This window comes from Astatotilapia calliptera, chromosome 20 (assembly GCF_964374335.1).
Source record: "Astatotilapia calliptera chromosome 20, fAstCal68.1, whole genome shotgun sequence".
In the NCBI taxonomy this organism is placed as follows: Eukaryota; Metazoa; Chordata; class Actinopteri; order Cichliformes; family Cichlidae; genus Astatotilapia; species Astatotilapia calliptera.
In genome coordinates, this window is record NC_137441.1 from 8,386,802 (window position 1) to 8,401,770 (window position 14,969).

The 14,969-nt window shown below is 41.6% G+C and overlaps 1 protein-coding gene and 1 long non-coding RNA gene across 2 annotated transcripts; one reads left to right on the forward strand and one right to left on the reverse strand.

Annotated features, from left to right (window-relative positions):
* ankrd52a (ankyrin repeat domain 52a) lies at nucleotides 1–13,228 on the forward strand. The gene is made up of 28 exons (XM_026155348.2): nucleotides 1–209; nucleotides 833–916; nucleotides 1,007–1,085; nucleotides 1,283–1,353; nucleotides 1,560–1,760; nucleotides 1,841–1,928; nucleotides 2,057–2,199; nucleotides 2,365–2,577; nucleotides 3,066–3,144; nucleotides 3,263–3,377; nucleotides 3,554–3,636; nucleotides 3,748–3,865; nucleotides 3,997–4,065; nucleotides 4,182–4,322; nucleotides 7,387–7,449; nucleotides 7,585–7,696; nucleotides 7,875–7,946; nucleotides 8,044–8,245; nucleotides 8,367–8,454; nucleotides 8,599–8,716; nucleotides 9,421–9,640; nucleotides 9,746–9,833; nucleotides 9,912–9,995; nucleotides 10,496–10,641; nucleotides 10,779–10,861; nucleotides 11,004–11,086; nucleotides 11,470–11,561; nucleotides 12,558–13,228. The coding sequence occupies exons 1-28, from the start codon at nucleotides 183–185 to the stop codon at nucleotides 12,827–12,829; spliced, it is 3,234 nt and encodes a 1,077-aa protein (XP_026011133.1). The 5' UTR covers nucleotides 1–182; the 3' UTR covers nucleotides 12,830–13,228.
* LOC145422963 (uncharacterized) lies at nucleotides 635–1,091 on the reverse strand. Its single transcript, XR_013904115.1, has 2 exons — nucleotides 979–1,091; nucleotides 635–880 (listed from the first exon to the last, which is right to left on the reverse strand). It is a non-coding gene; the product is annotated as an uncharacterized LOC145422963 (long non-coding RNA).
* Nucleotides 13,229–14,969: the final 1,741 nt, after the last annotated feature.

Below are 14,969 nucleotides of genomic sequence, written 5' to 3' on the forward strand. Positions count from 1 at the left end.
AGTCGTAGCCAGTATCAGCAGACCAGACACTGGATACAGACAACAACAGTGACAGACCGAGACCGTATTTCTGTTTGCAATCAGCTATGGGTGTAGTCTAAGAAGAGGACACAGTAGCGCACCACAATATACCTCGAAGTTTTATCCTCATGAAGGAGCTCCGTCCTGGCTGAGTTTGGGAGATGGGAGTACTCAATATTGCAGACCAGGTACGCTGGAAGAAAGCGCTCCGAATTTGTGCTGTGGCGCAGTCTATTTGCTGGGAGAGACTCTGCTCTTGTGCGCAACATACTACGTCTTCTCCGCCGAACGGCTTGCTTTCATTATTAGCTCGCGGCGGGTGCATGCATATTTAGCCGGATATTCGCATGGTAATGGTATTATTTGAAAAGATTAGCAATCTTCGTCTTTTAAATGTTAATCTGTGAGGGTTTTTTTGTTTTACTTTTTAATTTTTTTGATGGTGTAGTTTAGGCCCTGGTCTGGGTCAGGGCCAGCTCTGTTGCAGAATTAGCTAACAGAAGCCATTTGGCTAGCTGACGTAAGTAAAAATGGCCTATAGGCCTCAGCCAAAGGCTTGGTGTATCTGCTGGAAGCAAACAAGAAACCCATTCAGTTACACACAGTAAAAATATTCAGTGAAACATTTAATGTCACGGGAGTACATTTAACCTCTCCACTGCGCAGTTGACTGCTTTAACGATGGTTTAACCTCCTCAGATGAGACGTAGATGATGTGTGATGGTCGTATAAGAGTCAGCGCTCCGGCTGCACGTAATTTTTTTGCAACGTTATTTTTTGCGGTAATTTGACTGATGTTCCTGTATTGCAGCCTCCTCTGGTCCAGGCCATCTTCAGTCGCAATGCTGAAGAAGTTCAACTATTATTGCACAAAAAGGAGGATGTCAATGCACTGGTATGAAGCAGATTCAGTTACCATGATCATGATTTTGAAGGACGTTACCCCCAAAAAAATACCTTTTAATTTTTTCCCCCCGCATATCAGGACCAAGAGCGTCGTACGCCACTTCATGCTGCTGCCTGTGTGGGAGACGTCCATATAATGGACCTCCTCATTGAATCAGGTGACTGAATTGCGTCCATCTATCTGTGCATTAAGTATTGGTCACCTCTGTTAGCAAGTAATCCTAACACCTGATCATTGTTCCACAAAAATAAGCTTGCTCATTCTTGGTTCACTCGACCTCTGTATCACCTGAAATATAATTAAAATCTACTATGTAATATAGTATGTAATAGTGTTTCTGTTTCTGTATCACAGGTGCCAGTGTAAATGCTAAAGACCATATATGGTTGACCCCCTTGCACAGGGCAGCTGCTTCCAGGAATGACGTAAGCAATGTATTTCCTTTTTTTTCGTTTAAGACTGATGATTTCCCAGTCAGATGACCTCATCATCTAAGTCTTTTATGTATTAATTTACAGAGATTATAATTCTTATTTAGACTTACACACTCATGAACTGCACTAAATTAAATGTGGGAAGCTGCAGATGTGATATGCACCTTAAGCTGTGGTGATTGCTTCCCTCTTCCCAGAGGGCAGTGGGTCTGCTGCTGAGGCGCGGAGCTGACGCAAATGCACGTGACAAGTTCTGGCAGACGCCTCTGCATGTGGCTGCTGCCAACCGTGCCTCGCGCTGCGCAGAGGCCCTGCTGACCCAGCTGAGCAACGTGAACATGGCAGATCGCAGTGGCAGGACTGCCCTGCACCATGCGGCGCAGAGTGGTTTCCAGGAGGTGAGGCTTAAGTGATTTGCTTTGTTTTTGAAGGACATAGTGTTTTCTTTGCAATAAAGTTCCTTCAATTTGTCTTGCAGATGGTTAAGCTGCTGCTGAACAAAGGGTCCAACCTGAGTGCCATCGATAAGAAGGAGAGACAGCCTATCCACTGTGCTGCTTACCTGGGTAAGCAAGTTTTACTTTTCTTGCCAAATAGCACTTACAGGAATGATGACAAGTGCCGGCCTGGGCTTTTAATCTGTTGAAATAAGTAGAACTTGTAATGAATTGTGTCTTTCTTGTATTATCCACAGGGCATCTAGAGGTTGTGAAGTTACTGGTGTCGCGCAGTGCTGACAAGAGCTGCAAGGACAAACAGGGCTACACACCTCTCCATGCTGCTGCTGCAAGTGGTCACATTGAAATTGTAAAGTACCTGCTTAGGATGGGGGCAGATGTGAGTAACTATGCAAGAAATATTTACCTTTAGAAAAGCCAAAGTAGTCTTCCCTCATGTCTGGTTTATAAATTGTGAGCGTCTGAGAGCAGCTCAGGGTGCACTTTATTTATTTTTCAGGCTTTTGGCACATTCTGATGTCGTTTTGTTCTGTTTTATTGTCAGATTGATGAGCCCAATGGCTTTGGAAACACTGCGCTTCATGTGGCTTGCTACATGGGGCAAGAAGCTGTGGCTACAGAGCTGGTGAACCATGGAGCTAATGTTAACCAACCCAACAAGTGTGGCTACACCCCTCTGCACCTGGCTGCCGTCTCCACCAACGGTGCCCTCTGTCTGGAGTTGCTGGTCAACAATGGGGCAGATGTCAACCAGCAGGTAGCTGTTTTGGTTCTTCTTCTTGTTTACTTTATTTCACTGCTTCTGAAAGTAGTGAAACTCCACATTTTTATTTAGGGCAGCTTTGCAAGAGTCAGAGTTGGAATAGTTGTAGATGGGTTGATCAGATTATTCGATCCTTTGGCCATTCTGACAACATATACAAATATTAAGAAAAAAAAGAACCAAACGAAATCCAGGTCCCAAGGTTTCATTTACCATTTATGATTTCTCAGTTTCTAGTTTACAGTGCCTTAATAAGAATATTACTGCACATTTTTGTTGAAGAAAATTATCAAACGAAAATCTATAGGTGCCTTTATCCTAGTGCCAGAGTGCACCGGCCCAGGTTTAAGTCTGGGCTGTCTTCCCTCTTTCTCTCTTGCTCTCTACTTTTCTGTCTATCTTCACTGCTCCACTATCTAAAAAGGCAAATATGCCCCCCATGCATAAGATCTACCCTGAAATGTGATTGTTACCCCCTGCAGAGCAAAGAAGGGAAGAGCCCCCTGCACATGGCAGCCATTCACGGACGCTTTACACGCTCTCAGATCCTCATCCAAAATGGTAACACAGAGTGTCCGGTCTCATATTTATTTTTATTTTATTATAAGATCATGTCACTGTCTCTTTCTCTTCTGTTAATGGGTCTTTGATTTACTCCCTGTACTCTGATTTCCGTCAGGTGGGGAAATTGATTGTGTGGATAAGTATGGCAATACCCCTCTCCACGTTGCTGCTAAGTACGGCCATGAACTGCTGATCAGCACTCTGATGACCAACGGAGCAGACACGGCCAGGTATCAGACAACTTTAAGTGGTGTTGCTGATGTAGTAATGTTACTGTGAGGTTATAGAAATGGTTTAAAGCATAGCCCAATATGAGGGTGCATTAAAGTTTATGTTTCACGATGTAAGACGCTTGGTTGTAAGTAGATGCATTTGTACCATCGACTGTTTTGTTTCTTCTTTGCAGACGTGGGATCCATGGAATGTTCCCCTTGCACTTAGCTGTGCTGTACGGGTTTTCAGACTGTTGTCGCAAGTTACTCTCCTCAGGTTTGTTTAATAAATGTGTGCACTCTTCTTTACACTAATCCCTTACCATCTGTGTCTGTGTATTACTTTGAGATAGTTGTTACCTCCAGCTGTTTGCTCATTGCCCCACAGGTCAGCTGTATAGTATAGTTTCATCTATGAGTAAAGAGCATGTACTATCAGCTGGGTTTGACATAAACACCCCTGACAACTTTGGGAGGACCTGTCTACACGCTGCTGCCTCTGGAGGGTGAGATGCAGAATCTGGTTTAACACTAAAATATTAAAATGAGCAGAAATGTTGCACATGCATTACATTAAATTGTTTACTTCCATTTCATTTATTCTCATGATCTTTTTTTTTGTTTGTTTTTTTTCCAGAAATGTTGAATGTCTGAACTTGCTTTTAAGTAGCGGTACCGACTTGAATAAGAGGGACATAATGGGAAGGTGAGTCCTGCTCATCTTGTTCAGGTGTCATCTGGTTTTAAACAGCATCTGAGTATCATGTCCTGCATACTCAACACAGGTTAGAATTCAAAGTGAGGACTTTTTTCTGTCTGCAGGACACCGTTGCACTATGCGGCTGCTAATGGGAGGTACCAGTGCACTGTGACCCTGGTGAGCGCTGGCGCTGAGGTCAACGAGCCTGACCAGACAGGCTGTACTCCCCTGCACTATTCTGCTGCCTCTCAAGCCTTCAGCAGGTTAGACACTTGTTAATCTCCTTCTCTCTGTTTTCTGTTTGAAAAGACCGAGTCAATACAAGCTACCAAATTCAGCCCAAGTCAAAAAGTCAACTGTTATTTTAGAAAAATGGCTGGCTGATTTTAAAAACTTGTAATATAGATACGTTATTTTGCCTCTCATCCAAAAGCAGGGGTCTCAAACTTAAATGAGCTGTAGGCTACTGCTGGCACTGTCATCTCATATGAGGGCCACTTTACTAACTACCAAATAAACAAATTGGTACTCTCTTTCTGGCCTTACACATGGCAGCACTTCTGCTATAATTTTGTTCGTATTTAACAAAATAAAAGCACAGGCCGAAGTGTACACGTTAGTTTTTGACTGCTAGTGAAAATTTTTTCTTTACAAATAACTTTTTCACTGGACTAAACACAGCCAATCCCTCAACATGTTTGTACATTCTGCTCATATTGCCTTCATATTAAATATTTTTTTTTGCTTTTTAAAGAACTTATTTTAACATTGCACTTAACAACAAACAAATCCTCCCTAACAAAAAAAAGTAACTTCAAGGGCCAAACTGCATTATGTTTTTTCACGTGGGCCACAAGTTTGAGACCCCAGTCCAAGAAGCTTCTTCAGTTCTCAAACATGTGATGGTTGTTTTAGGTATTTGGGTGTTCTAAAACAGCAGCTCACACTTTGATGCAAGGTGTGAGATGGGGTTGAAATGCCTGGGAAGGCATCTCAAAACTGAATCATCAGTGGCTGATAAGTGGTGTCATAATCCACCACCTCTAAGGCTACGTTCACACTGCAGGCGAAAGCGCATCAAATCCGATTTTTTTGACCCTATGCGACCCATATCCGATCATGCTATGACAGTGTGAACGGCACAAATCCGATATTTTCAAATCCGATCTGGGTCACTTTCGTATGTGGTACTGAATCCGATACATATCCGATGTTTTAGAAAGCGACTGCTGTTTGAACGGTCAAGTCGCATTAAATCCGCCTTTTACGTCACCGACACAAGACTGAAGCCAATTATCAGCGCCAGAGAAGCGCCCGAGAAGACATCGCGAACGCTTCCTGGCCATCCAGTGTAGATGTCAGTGAAACTGTTGGGAAGACAATGTAAACATTTTATTTGTACTGTATAATCTGCAGATTCTGACAGAAATCTACAGCTATCCTTTGAAGCACCGCTCCTCTCTAAAACAGCAATAAGGATAATTATTAGGTTATTTACATTATTATGTAAATAACAAAATAACTTAAAGCAAAAATTGGGAAACGTGAAGACCGAAGTCTTTATATTAAGGGCCATCAGTCAAACAATACTGTTGCTCTGGGTCTAAACAGAGCGCGTTGTGTGTGAAGTCTTCTTTTGCGCATGCGGGCCGCTTTGAGCGTTCACACTAGAGAGCGTTTGCTGTCGCATTTTATTTGTAGTGTGAACGAGCAGACAAAAAAATCGGATTTGATCAAAAAATCGGAATTGAGCATTAAGACCTGCAGTGTGAACGTAGCCTAAACGATGGTTGTTCACAGTGGATGTGGTCCCTTGTTTACTCCTCTTTCAAACCGGCTGTCTTCACGGTCCTGCACCCTTTAAATGCAGGTGTACACTTGTTGAGGTGGATCTGGTATTTTGTGCCATGTGTTTGTGGAAGAATTATTTTGTTTCTCCATGTTAAGGTCTGAGCACTACTCACAGCAGACACTACGTTTTCCTCTGTATCGGATAAACTGTTCTCGCCAGCCTATACAGACAAATATGACTCTATATACCGTATTTTCACAACCATAAGGCGCACTTAAAAGTCTTAGATTTTCTTCAAAAAGTGCGGCGCGCCCTATAGCGCAGTGCGCCCTGTGTGTTGTAAGGAGGACGTAGTAGAGAACACCATGAGAACGCTAAAGGGTGAAGTGTGTGCGTTGACTTTATTGCACATACCTGTATAAAAGAACAGGTATGTGCGTTATGCAGGACATCGTTGTTTTAACAACCCTGAAAATGGCAACGAGACACGCTTACGAAGCACAGTTTAAACTGAAGGCCATCAGCTACGCGGAGGAACATGGAAATCGAGCAGCGGCGAGAGAATTTAAGATTAATGAATCGATGGTTCGCACGTGGAGGAAGCTGGAAAACAAGCTCCGGCAGGTCAAGAAGACGCAGCTGAGTTTCCGCGGACATAAGGCGATCATCGAGCAAAGAACGAGCGGGAGAAGCGTTTCGACGGTCACCATTCGGCTAAAAGCAGTTTCACTTTCACTTTTTATGAAACGGTGCCATTTTTCCATCCGGACCAGGACTACGGTAGCGCAGCAACTTCCAGCGGATTATAAGGAAAAGCTGGCCATCTTCCGCTCCTACTGCAGCAAACACATCGGCGACAAACACATCCAGCGATGGATGACCGATGGAGACCACAGTTTCACTAAGAGTGGAAACCAGCGCCGGGCGAGTTACGCCATAATTTGCCAATGGATTGTAGATGCTTGGGCTAACATGTCTGCTGGCACTGTTGTTCGAGCTTTCGCAAAAGCCGGCATCATTTCCGAGGAGCCGCACGGCACGGAAAGTGACTCTGACGGTGAAGACAGTGAACCTGGCATGTTTGATGGAGATTTAGCGCAGCTGTTCAATTCAGACACAGAGGATGAGGACTTCGATGGGTTTGATTGATGATAAAAATGTGAGTACCAAACTTTGTTTTGCTCCTGCTTTATTTTTAAATACGCACACTTGTATGCTTGTGTGTTGTTGATGATGACGATTACTGGTAATAAAAATGTGAGTAAGGTACCGAACTCAGGTTTGCTCCCGCTTTATTTTTAAATACGCATACGGTACTTGTATGCGCCCTATGATCCAGTGCGCCTTATGTGTGTGTTAAATACAGTAATGGCACACATAACTGAGACTGCGCCTTTTAGCACAGTGCGTCTTATGGTCGTGAAAATACGGTATGACCCATATGAACCATCAAGTTTGAGAAGTTAAGTTTTAACCACGTCACAGCATAATTTAGGAAAGTTTGACTAAATGGAAGCATTTCTCGTTTGTTTCAGAGTTGATCGTCATTTTTCTGGGAGCCATCAGAATGATGAGGATGAGGCAAAGGAGTCATACTTGTAAGTTCTGGTTTTGTTTTTTGTTTTTTTTGGGGGTTTTGTTTTTTTTGTCTTTTCATCACCTGACCATAACCGGTTAATTGTAGGCAAATTACATGTCTTCTTTATGTCTTTTTTTTCTTCTTCTAATAACAGCTGCTTGGAGCATCTTTTGGACAATGGTGCTGATCCATCAATGGTGAATTCAAAGGGTTACAGTGCTGTTCACTATGCAGCTTACCATGGCAACAAACAGAATCTGGAGCTGGTGAGTTTCCTGTTTTGAACTCACCAAATAACTTGGCCCATAGATTAATCAGTCATCTCACACGTTTTGCATCAGGTTGGGGATTAGTTCATGAGGCTAATGACAATTTATGTAACATTTTCTTTTACTAGTTTCTTTCCTAAATTACACAACATCAATTCTTCTGCCTTGCTTTCAGCTCTTGGAGATGTCCTTTAATGCACTAGGAGACATAGAGAGCAGCATTCCAGTCAGTCCACTGCATCTTGCTGTAAGTGTTGCACTCACTTGCAGTCACTTCTGCTCATCTTCAGCTTCATAATCTTAACTAAATGCAAAATTGTGACTACCTTCCTCTGCTCGTTCAGGCTGATAAGGGCCACTGGCAGGCTTTGCGTGTGCTCACGGAGACAGCAGCATATGTGGACATGCAGGACGCTGCAGGCCGTTCTGTACTCTACTTGGCTGCACAGAAAGGCTACGCACGCTGTGTGGAGGTGCTATTGGCCCAGGGGGCTTCCTGTCTCCTCAATGACAACCGCCTCATGTGGACTCCAATTCATGTTTCAGGTATCTGAGCTGGAAGATTTCTTGATACAGCAATGTTTGTGATTCTTTCCCACAAGTCGATTTTGTGTTTCGTTTTTGTTTTTACCTTGTAATTGTTCTTTTGTATCTTATTACATTCCAGCTGTGAATGGACACTCTGACTGCCTGCGCATGATGATTGATTATGGGGAGGAGGGAGATCTCACTAACATGGCAGACAAATTTGGCCAGTGAGTTGTTTTATATTTTTATTTTTATTTTATTTTTATTTATTTTTTCATTCAGCTTCAAAAAACTTTTAATGCTTAAAGCTAACTTGACGAGTGAACATCCAGTGCTAAAGTGTATTTTTTGTTGCTTTTGTCCCCATCCAGGACCCCTCTGATGCTGGCTGTTCTCGGAGGACACACTGACTGTGTCCACTTCCTGCTAGAGAAGGGTGCCCTGCCAGATGCCAAGGACAAGAGAGGCAGCACAGCTTTGCACAGAGGGGTAGGTCAAAGAAACAACAGTTAACCTAGCATGCATGTCTTTGGACTGTGACAGAAAGCTGGAATACTCCTAAATGCCATCTCTGTTTGAAATATAGTAATTTAAATGTTGCCATTAAACTTGGAAGTTGTTATTAACAAACAAAAACAACATTGTAACTATAAAGCTGGTTTTTTAACATGTGCCCCTGTTTGAAAATTCTAATGACAATGACAATGCCAGGTGCATCTTTCTGGTCCTGTTTCAGCTCTTTGATGGATTTTCTCCCTATTTTTTTTTTTTCTTTTTTCCAGTTGTAAAATTGTCATCAAATGTTTTATAAACTGGACACTACTCAGATGCACAAAGTTTTCACCTGTTAGTCCTATGCAAATGCATGTTGCTGCAAAAATACCCAAATGCATGTTAGATTGTGTTGTCTTTGGCATTTTTTTTTTATTTTTTTTTTTAAAGAAAAAACAAAAAACAAAACTTGGTCACGTACAAGCACTGAACTAAAAATGAATGGAAAAAGCAGCCAGTATCCAAACAAAACTTTGAAAGACCTTTGGAAAGCCTGGAGAACTATACTATCGTTCAAGACCACTTTAGAAAAAGTCTGGCTCCTTGGAAGTAAAATGTAAAGGGAAAAAAAAAAGTAATATTCTGAATTCAGTTTTTGACATTGAAGTTTAGCTCATTCCCCATTGTTTTTCGTTGCACAGGCTGTGTTGGGTCATGATGAGTGTGTGACAGCCCTGCTGGAGCACAAAGCTTCTGCTTTATGTCGGGACACCAAGGGTAGGACACCGCTGCACTATGCTGCATCCAGAGGCCACACAAAGATCCTGGCCAGTCTGGTGCAGGCCGCCATGGAAACAGACCCACAAGATAAATTGCTGGACAACAAACAATACACCCCATTACACTGGGCTGCTTACAAAGGTTTGCTCAGTTTAATGCCTAATCCCCAAACATTAATGTTACACATAATCACTGTCACATCTGTTGTCTCTAATGTTAAATGTGTGTTTGTGTGTTTGTTCTCAGGGCATGAAGACTGTTTGGAGGTTTTACTTGAATATAAAACATTTATCCATGAAGAGGGAAACCCTTTCACCCCCCTGCACTGTGCTCTGTGAGTATCTTGGTCTGGAAAAACGAATTACCTTTAGATAACATTAACTTTTCATTAACATGGTTTTCTTGCTGATAGGATGAATGGCCACTGCGGTGCTGCAGAAAGACTGCTGGAAACCTCTGGGGTCCACATGATTAACACCAGAGATGCCAAAGGAAGGTGAGGCTGCAGAATGAAAAGTACTTTATCAGGTTTTTAGGAATAAATTTGTTCAATTTAGAAAAAAAAAACAAAAACCTGGGACTTTTAGACTGTGCAAAAGATGACCAATGTGGAGCAATTGTGGTTACCAAATTGTGGTTATTGTTGGGGTTTCCTGCTTGTAGGGGTACCTTACAGTACAAAGCACCTTGAGGCAACTGTTGTTGTGATTTAGTGTGATTTTGGCTATAAACAAAAATATAGGGATAGGATGTGGAGTTAAATGTTACATAGTTTATAAATGGGCAAACATTTTCCCACATTCTCGACTGGGAGATCTTGGTGGAATATCCGAAACAGATCTTTAATAAAGGGGGCATAAAAGACAATTTAAAAAGACGTACAGCAGCCTGGTCCTGTTTGACCGCAAAGAGCTTGACAGGAAAGTTGGCTCGTAAGCACAGACATTTAACAGGGTTTTGTTTGTTTTGGGGTTTTTTTGTTTCCTGTCTCTATAGGACCCCACTGCATGCTGCTGCATTTGCTGAGGATGTCGCAGGACTTCAGCTTGTGCTTCGTCATGGAGCAGACATCAATGCAGTGGACAAAAGTGGACGCTCTGCTCTGATGGTAGCAGCTGACAAGGGACACAGCGGCACCGTGGGTAAGTACTACAACTGTTACTTATGTGGGATTTCGTTTTTGTTGCAGAATGTGAAACATTTCTATAACAATAAGAAAAAGGCAAATTAGTGCAACAAAAAAACAAAAAACAAATTTTGTGTCTTGGGTGTTGTCCAGCCATCCTCCTTCACCGGGCCAAGGCTGACCTGACACTGCTGGACGAGAATAGGAACACTGCCCTGCACTTGGCCTGCAGCAAGGTACACGTTAGTTTTTCACAAGATCCTCAGATCACAGGATTCTCTAAGGAATATCTTTCTGTTGACATTTTATTATTATTATTATTATTATTGTTTTATTTATTTATTTATTTATTTAATGGTCATTTGTTTTATTCCTCAGGCTCATGAGATGTGCGCCCTGCTGATTTTGGGCGAGATCCACAGTCCCACTCTGATAAATGCCACCAACAGTGCTCTGCAAATGTGAGAACTTGGCAACATTTTAAACCAACAATAGATTTTTTTGTATATGTGGAATTAGACTGACACCCACAACATGCTGCATAGTCCATGTTTTTTCAAACGTGATTTTTTTTTTCTCCCTTTCAACTGTAAAGTGTTAATATATTACATTTTTCATGCAGGAATTTACTTAATTTAGGTTAATTAATTTGTAGAATTTATCCCCTGTATTGTTAAGAAGATATTTTGCCATGTTGCAGTAACAGATGTACAGGAATTTAATTACTATCACTAGGATCTACATCTGAGCATTGGATTTAGGATGGATCTTTTATTGAATATCATGACTTGCATTTATTTATTTATTTATTTATTTTCCCACACACTACCTTGTTTGTCCACAGGCCCCTCCATCTTGCAGCACGCAATGGCCTGGCTACGGTGGTGCAGGCACTGCTGAGTAGAGGAGCCACGGTGCTGGCTGTGGATGAGGAAGGTGAGCAACACCGAAATTGAGATTTTTCAGTTTGTTTCGTTTTTCTATAGATAAGAACACAAAAGGCAGTCCATTTTTAATCAGTTCATTTATTTTGTTAATCTTGTTACTGTTTGAGGGAAGTAATGTTGAAAGCAGATTTTAATAGGTCTGGTAAACAAACATGCATTGGCCACCAAACACTGCTACCATTATATCCAAGTGTTCTTTTTGTTTTTAGCTCTATATTATTACTGAAACTTGTGATCTTTATTAATGGCACATGGGTTAAATATGCAGGCAGTGGAATGATATTAAAGCCATTACTTATTGGATTTTGGCCCTTTATGTGCAGGTAGCCAGCGGTGAAAGAAAAAGATCTATTACCTTAATAACCTAATGTGCAAAATGTCTCTTTCTTCAGATGTAAAACATTTCATTGTGTTCACTAACTAACACAGACTTTGCATACATGTGGCTGTGCAGGTAGTGAGCAGTGGCCTTTCAGTGCTCTGAGGGTCATTGTCCAAAGGCAGCTGCTTTTGCACTGGGTGTGCCTGTGATCTAATTTGTAGAGGGTTTTTTCTGAAGTGCTTATTATTGCTTAGTTACAAAAGCTTCCTTCTTCAGTGCTGGATGACAGTGACAGACAGGATCATTGTAGACGATGTTGATGCAAGTCTCACCCCTTGATTTTGATTGGCCACTGAGATGGAAGCAACAATGTATGAGGCGAGTGTTCAGAAGTTGAGCTATACTGAATATTAAAGTGGTTTACCGATGCCTGTGGACAACAAACCATATACTGGAAGTGAGTCAGTAATAAGAGCTTTAAGAGGGGGAGCTGAGGCAAACTAAGCAATTAGAATTAAGAAAATGTAGTATTTCTCTGAAATTGTACCACTGAGTTACTTTTTAATTGTTTAAATGTTTCATTAGTTAATTATCGGTAGTTCCAATATTGATTAGAAAATCTCTGACACATGATGCTCTAATGTGCATTTTGATGTGGAACAGGACACACCCCAGCTCTGGCCTGTGCTCCCAACAAGGACGTGGCTGACTGCCTGGCTCTGATCCTCTCTACCATGAAGCCTTTCCCCCAGCGGGACCCTTCCTCCTGCTCCTGCTCCTCTCCTACAGTCTCCCCCTCCCCGGGTCTCAACTTGTTGAAGCACTGCGGCATCACTGCCGCCTGCGCCCCGCTGCCCAGCAACGGCCTCCACAACGGCTACGTCAAAGACCGTCACGGTGCACCAGTTGGCCTCGACGGGTGTCTGTCTGAGTGAGGCCACACGGCCCTCTCAGTCAGCTGCTATCACCATCATCACCACCAGGGGGCGACTCCCTTTAAAATGGCCCAGAGGACCAGGAGAGCACCCACCCACATGTCTGTTTTCTGTGTATGTATGTGTTTGTGTGTCTGTGTGTGCGTGAGTGTTTGGTCTTCTCTTGAGGTGCAGTCAAACCTAATATGCAATTAGATCCCATTCCTCCATCTCCTAATAGTGCTTAATATGTAGAGGCACATTGCTCTACAAGGTCACTCAGATAAAGTGTGGCATTCAAAATAAACACTAGCAATCTGGCCATCTCTAAATCATTTAACCCTTTAAAATCATGTTGACATAGTTATATAACCAACATTTAAGAGCATGTCTTTATCCTCGACTGTATTTCGCTTCATATCACTCACTATAAAGAAAGTCATATCATGTTAAATCAGTTGCAGTGACCTTGTAGAGGAACATACAGCCTTCCCAAATTAATGATCAAAGAGTTTCTTTGTTTTTTATGGTAATTACTTTCTTTTTTTTCTTTTTAATTTTGTTTTTAAATTGTCCGTTAGCCTAGATTTTTATGAAGGAACCACACAAGGGAAAAATCTAAATTTAGCTTCAGAGTGCAATGCTTGTGTACTACAGTACAATCTGCAAATTTGGAAAAGGGTCACAAAGATGTTAATTCCATAGTGTACTTTAAATGTACGGCCTAGAATTGTTTGGCATTTTAAGATAATTTGGTAATGCTGCTGAATACATTGGCATGCTCTCCTTCCAAAGGAGAGCCATGCTCGGGTCAGCATCGTAACATCGATCTGTTCTTAATGCTGGCTGACTTTTTTTTAAAGATGCTAAATAAGTGTTTGTTAAGCTAGAATGTTTCTAAGCATATAAGTTATGACCAAAGTTGATCAACACTACTATGGCTATAAATTATTTATTTGAGATGAACTGTACTGTATAGAGAAAGACAATAGATCTCGATATACCTCGTCAACTCGTTTAGCAGCTGCTTCATCTTCACCCAGGGTCCGTAGGCCTAATGTTCTCTTTTTGTAGGACTAGAGAACTACTGTAGGATAGTGACTGACTGAGGCCTTGTTTATTCTAGATGAAGGCTTTACTAGTAATATCTGCCAACAACACCTCATCAAAGCATCATATATCTGAGCACATAAGTGAACAAGCCATTTCAATTTATTTCCCATCTCTTTAACAGTGTTTTTAAGGAAAAGATTTTAGAATCTGAATGACCTGATTGTTGAAAAGAGTGATCAATTTTGGGTTTTGGCGCTAATGATGTTTTTGCTCTTTGTGTTTCTGAAGTTGAACCGGCCATCAGCATTGCGGTTTTAACAAGCTCTCTCTAAAGGAGTATTTCTCGGAGCTGATGAACTAGTCTTAAGCATCTAATAGCTTATATGTCAACCGGTAAACGCTGATCAATTAGAACAGATTAAGGAGTATTGTCTGCTATTTTTATTGGGCAGTTTTCAAGCAATATTTTCTTTTGGCCTTCTTTTGTTTGGCGTTATTGAATAGACAATCACTGTCACAAGGGCTTTTGTTTCCCTGGAATGTGTTTTGATTTTTCTTTTTTTCTCGGGGGTTAGTTTTTTGGGTTTTTTTTTTTAATATTTCATGGAAAAATAACCTAAAGACTAAACGAATGGCTCTGTGTGCCGGGCATTTTACTGTCAGTGTCAACACAAATGCACTGGATTGCCTTTATGGCATCTCATGAAATGCCTTTTTGACCCATGCCTTCCGTACGTAACACATCATTTCAGTTGGATTGCTTAATGGCAGAGAATGACGAGCCCTGAGACCAATCATGTCTCCACCAATTTGATTGGAACAGCATTAAACCACAGTATCTAGTGGGAATAAAACTGCCCGGCTTATCTTTGTGTCCCGGCATTATCAAAGACCAGGGAGTTTGAAATCCCTAATAGAATCAAATAGGGCTAAGAGGAAAAAGAGGGATCTTTGCTTAGGCCAATACCTGTTATTTAGATTTCAGGAATAGCAGAAATCCAAATATGTGCTTTTTTTGTGTTCATTTTTTTTGTCTCTTCACCCCATTTTCTGGTACTAAGCATACTAAAGATGATTGTATCGGACCACTAGAGCTGTTTGTGACTTT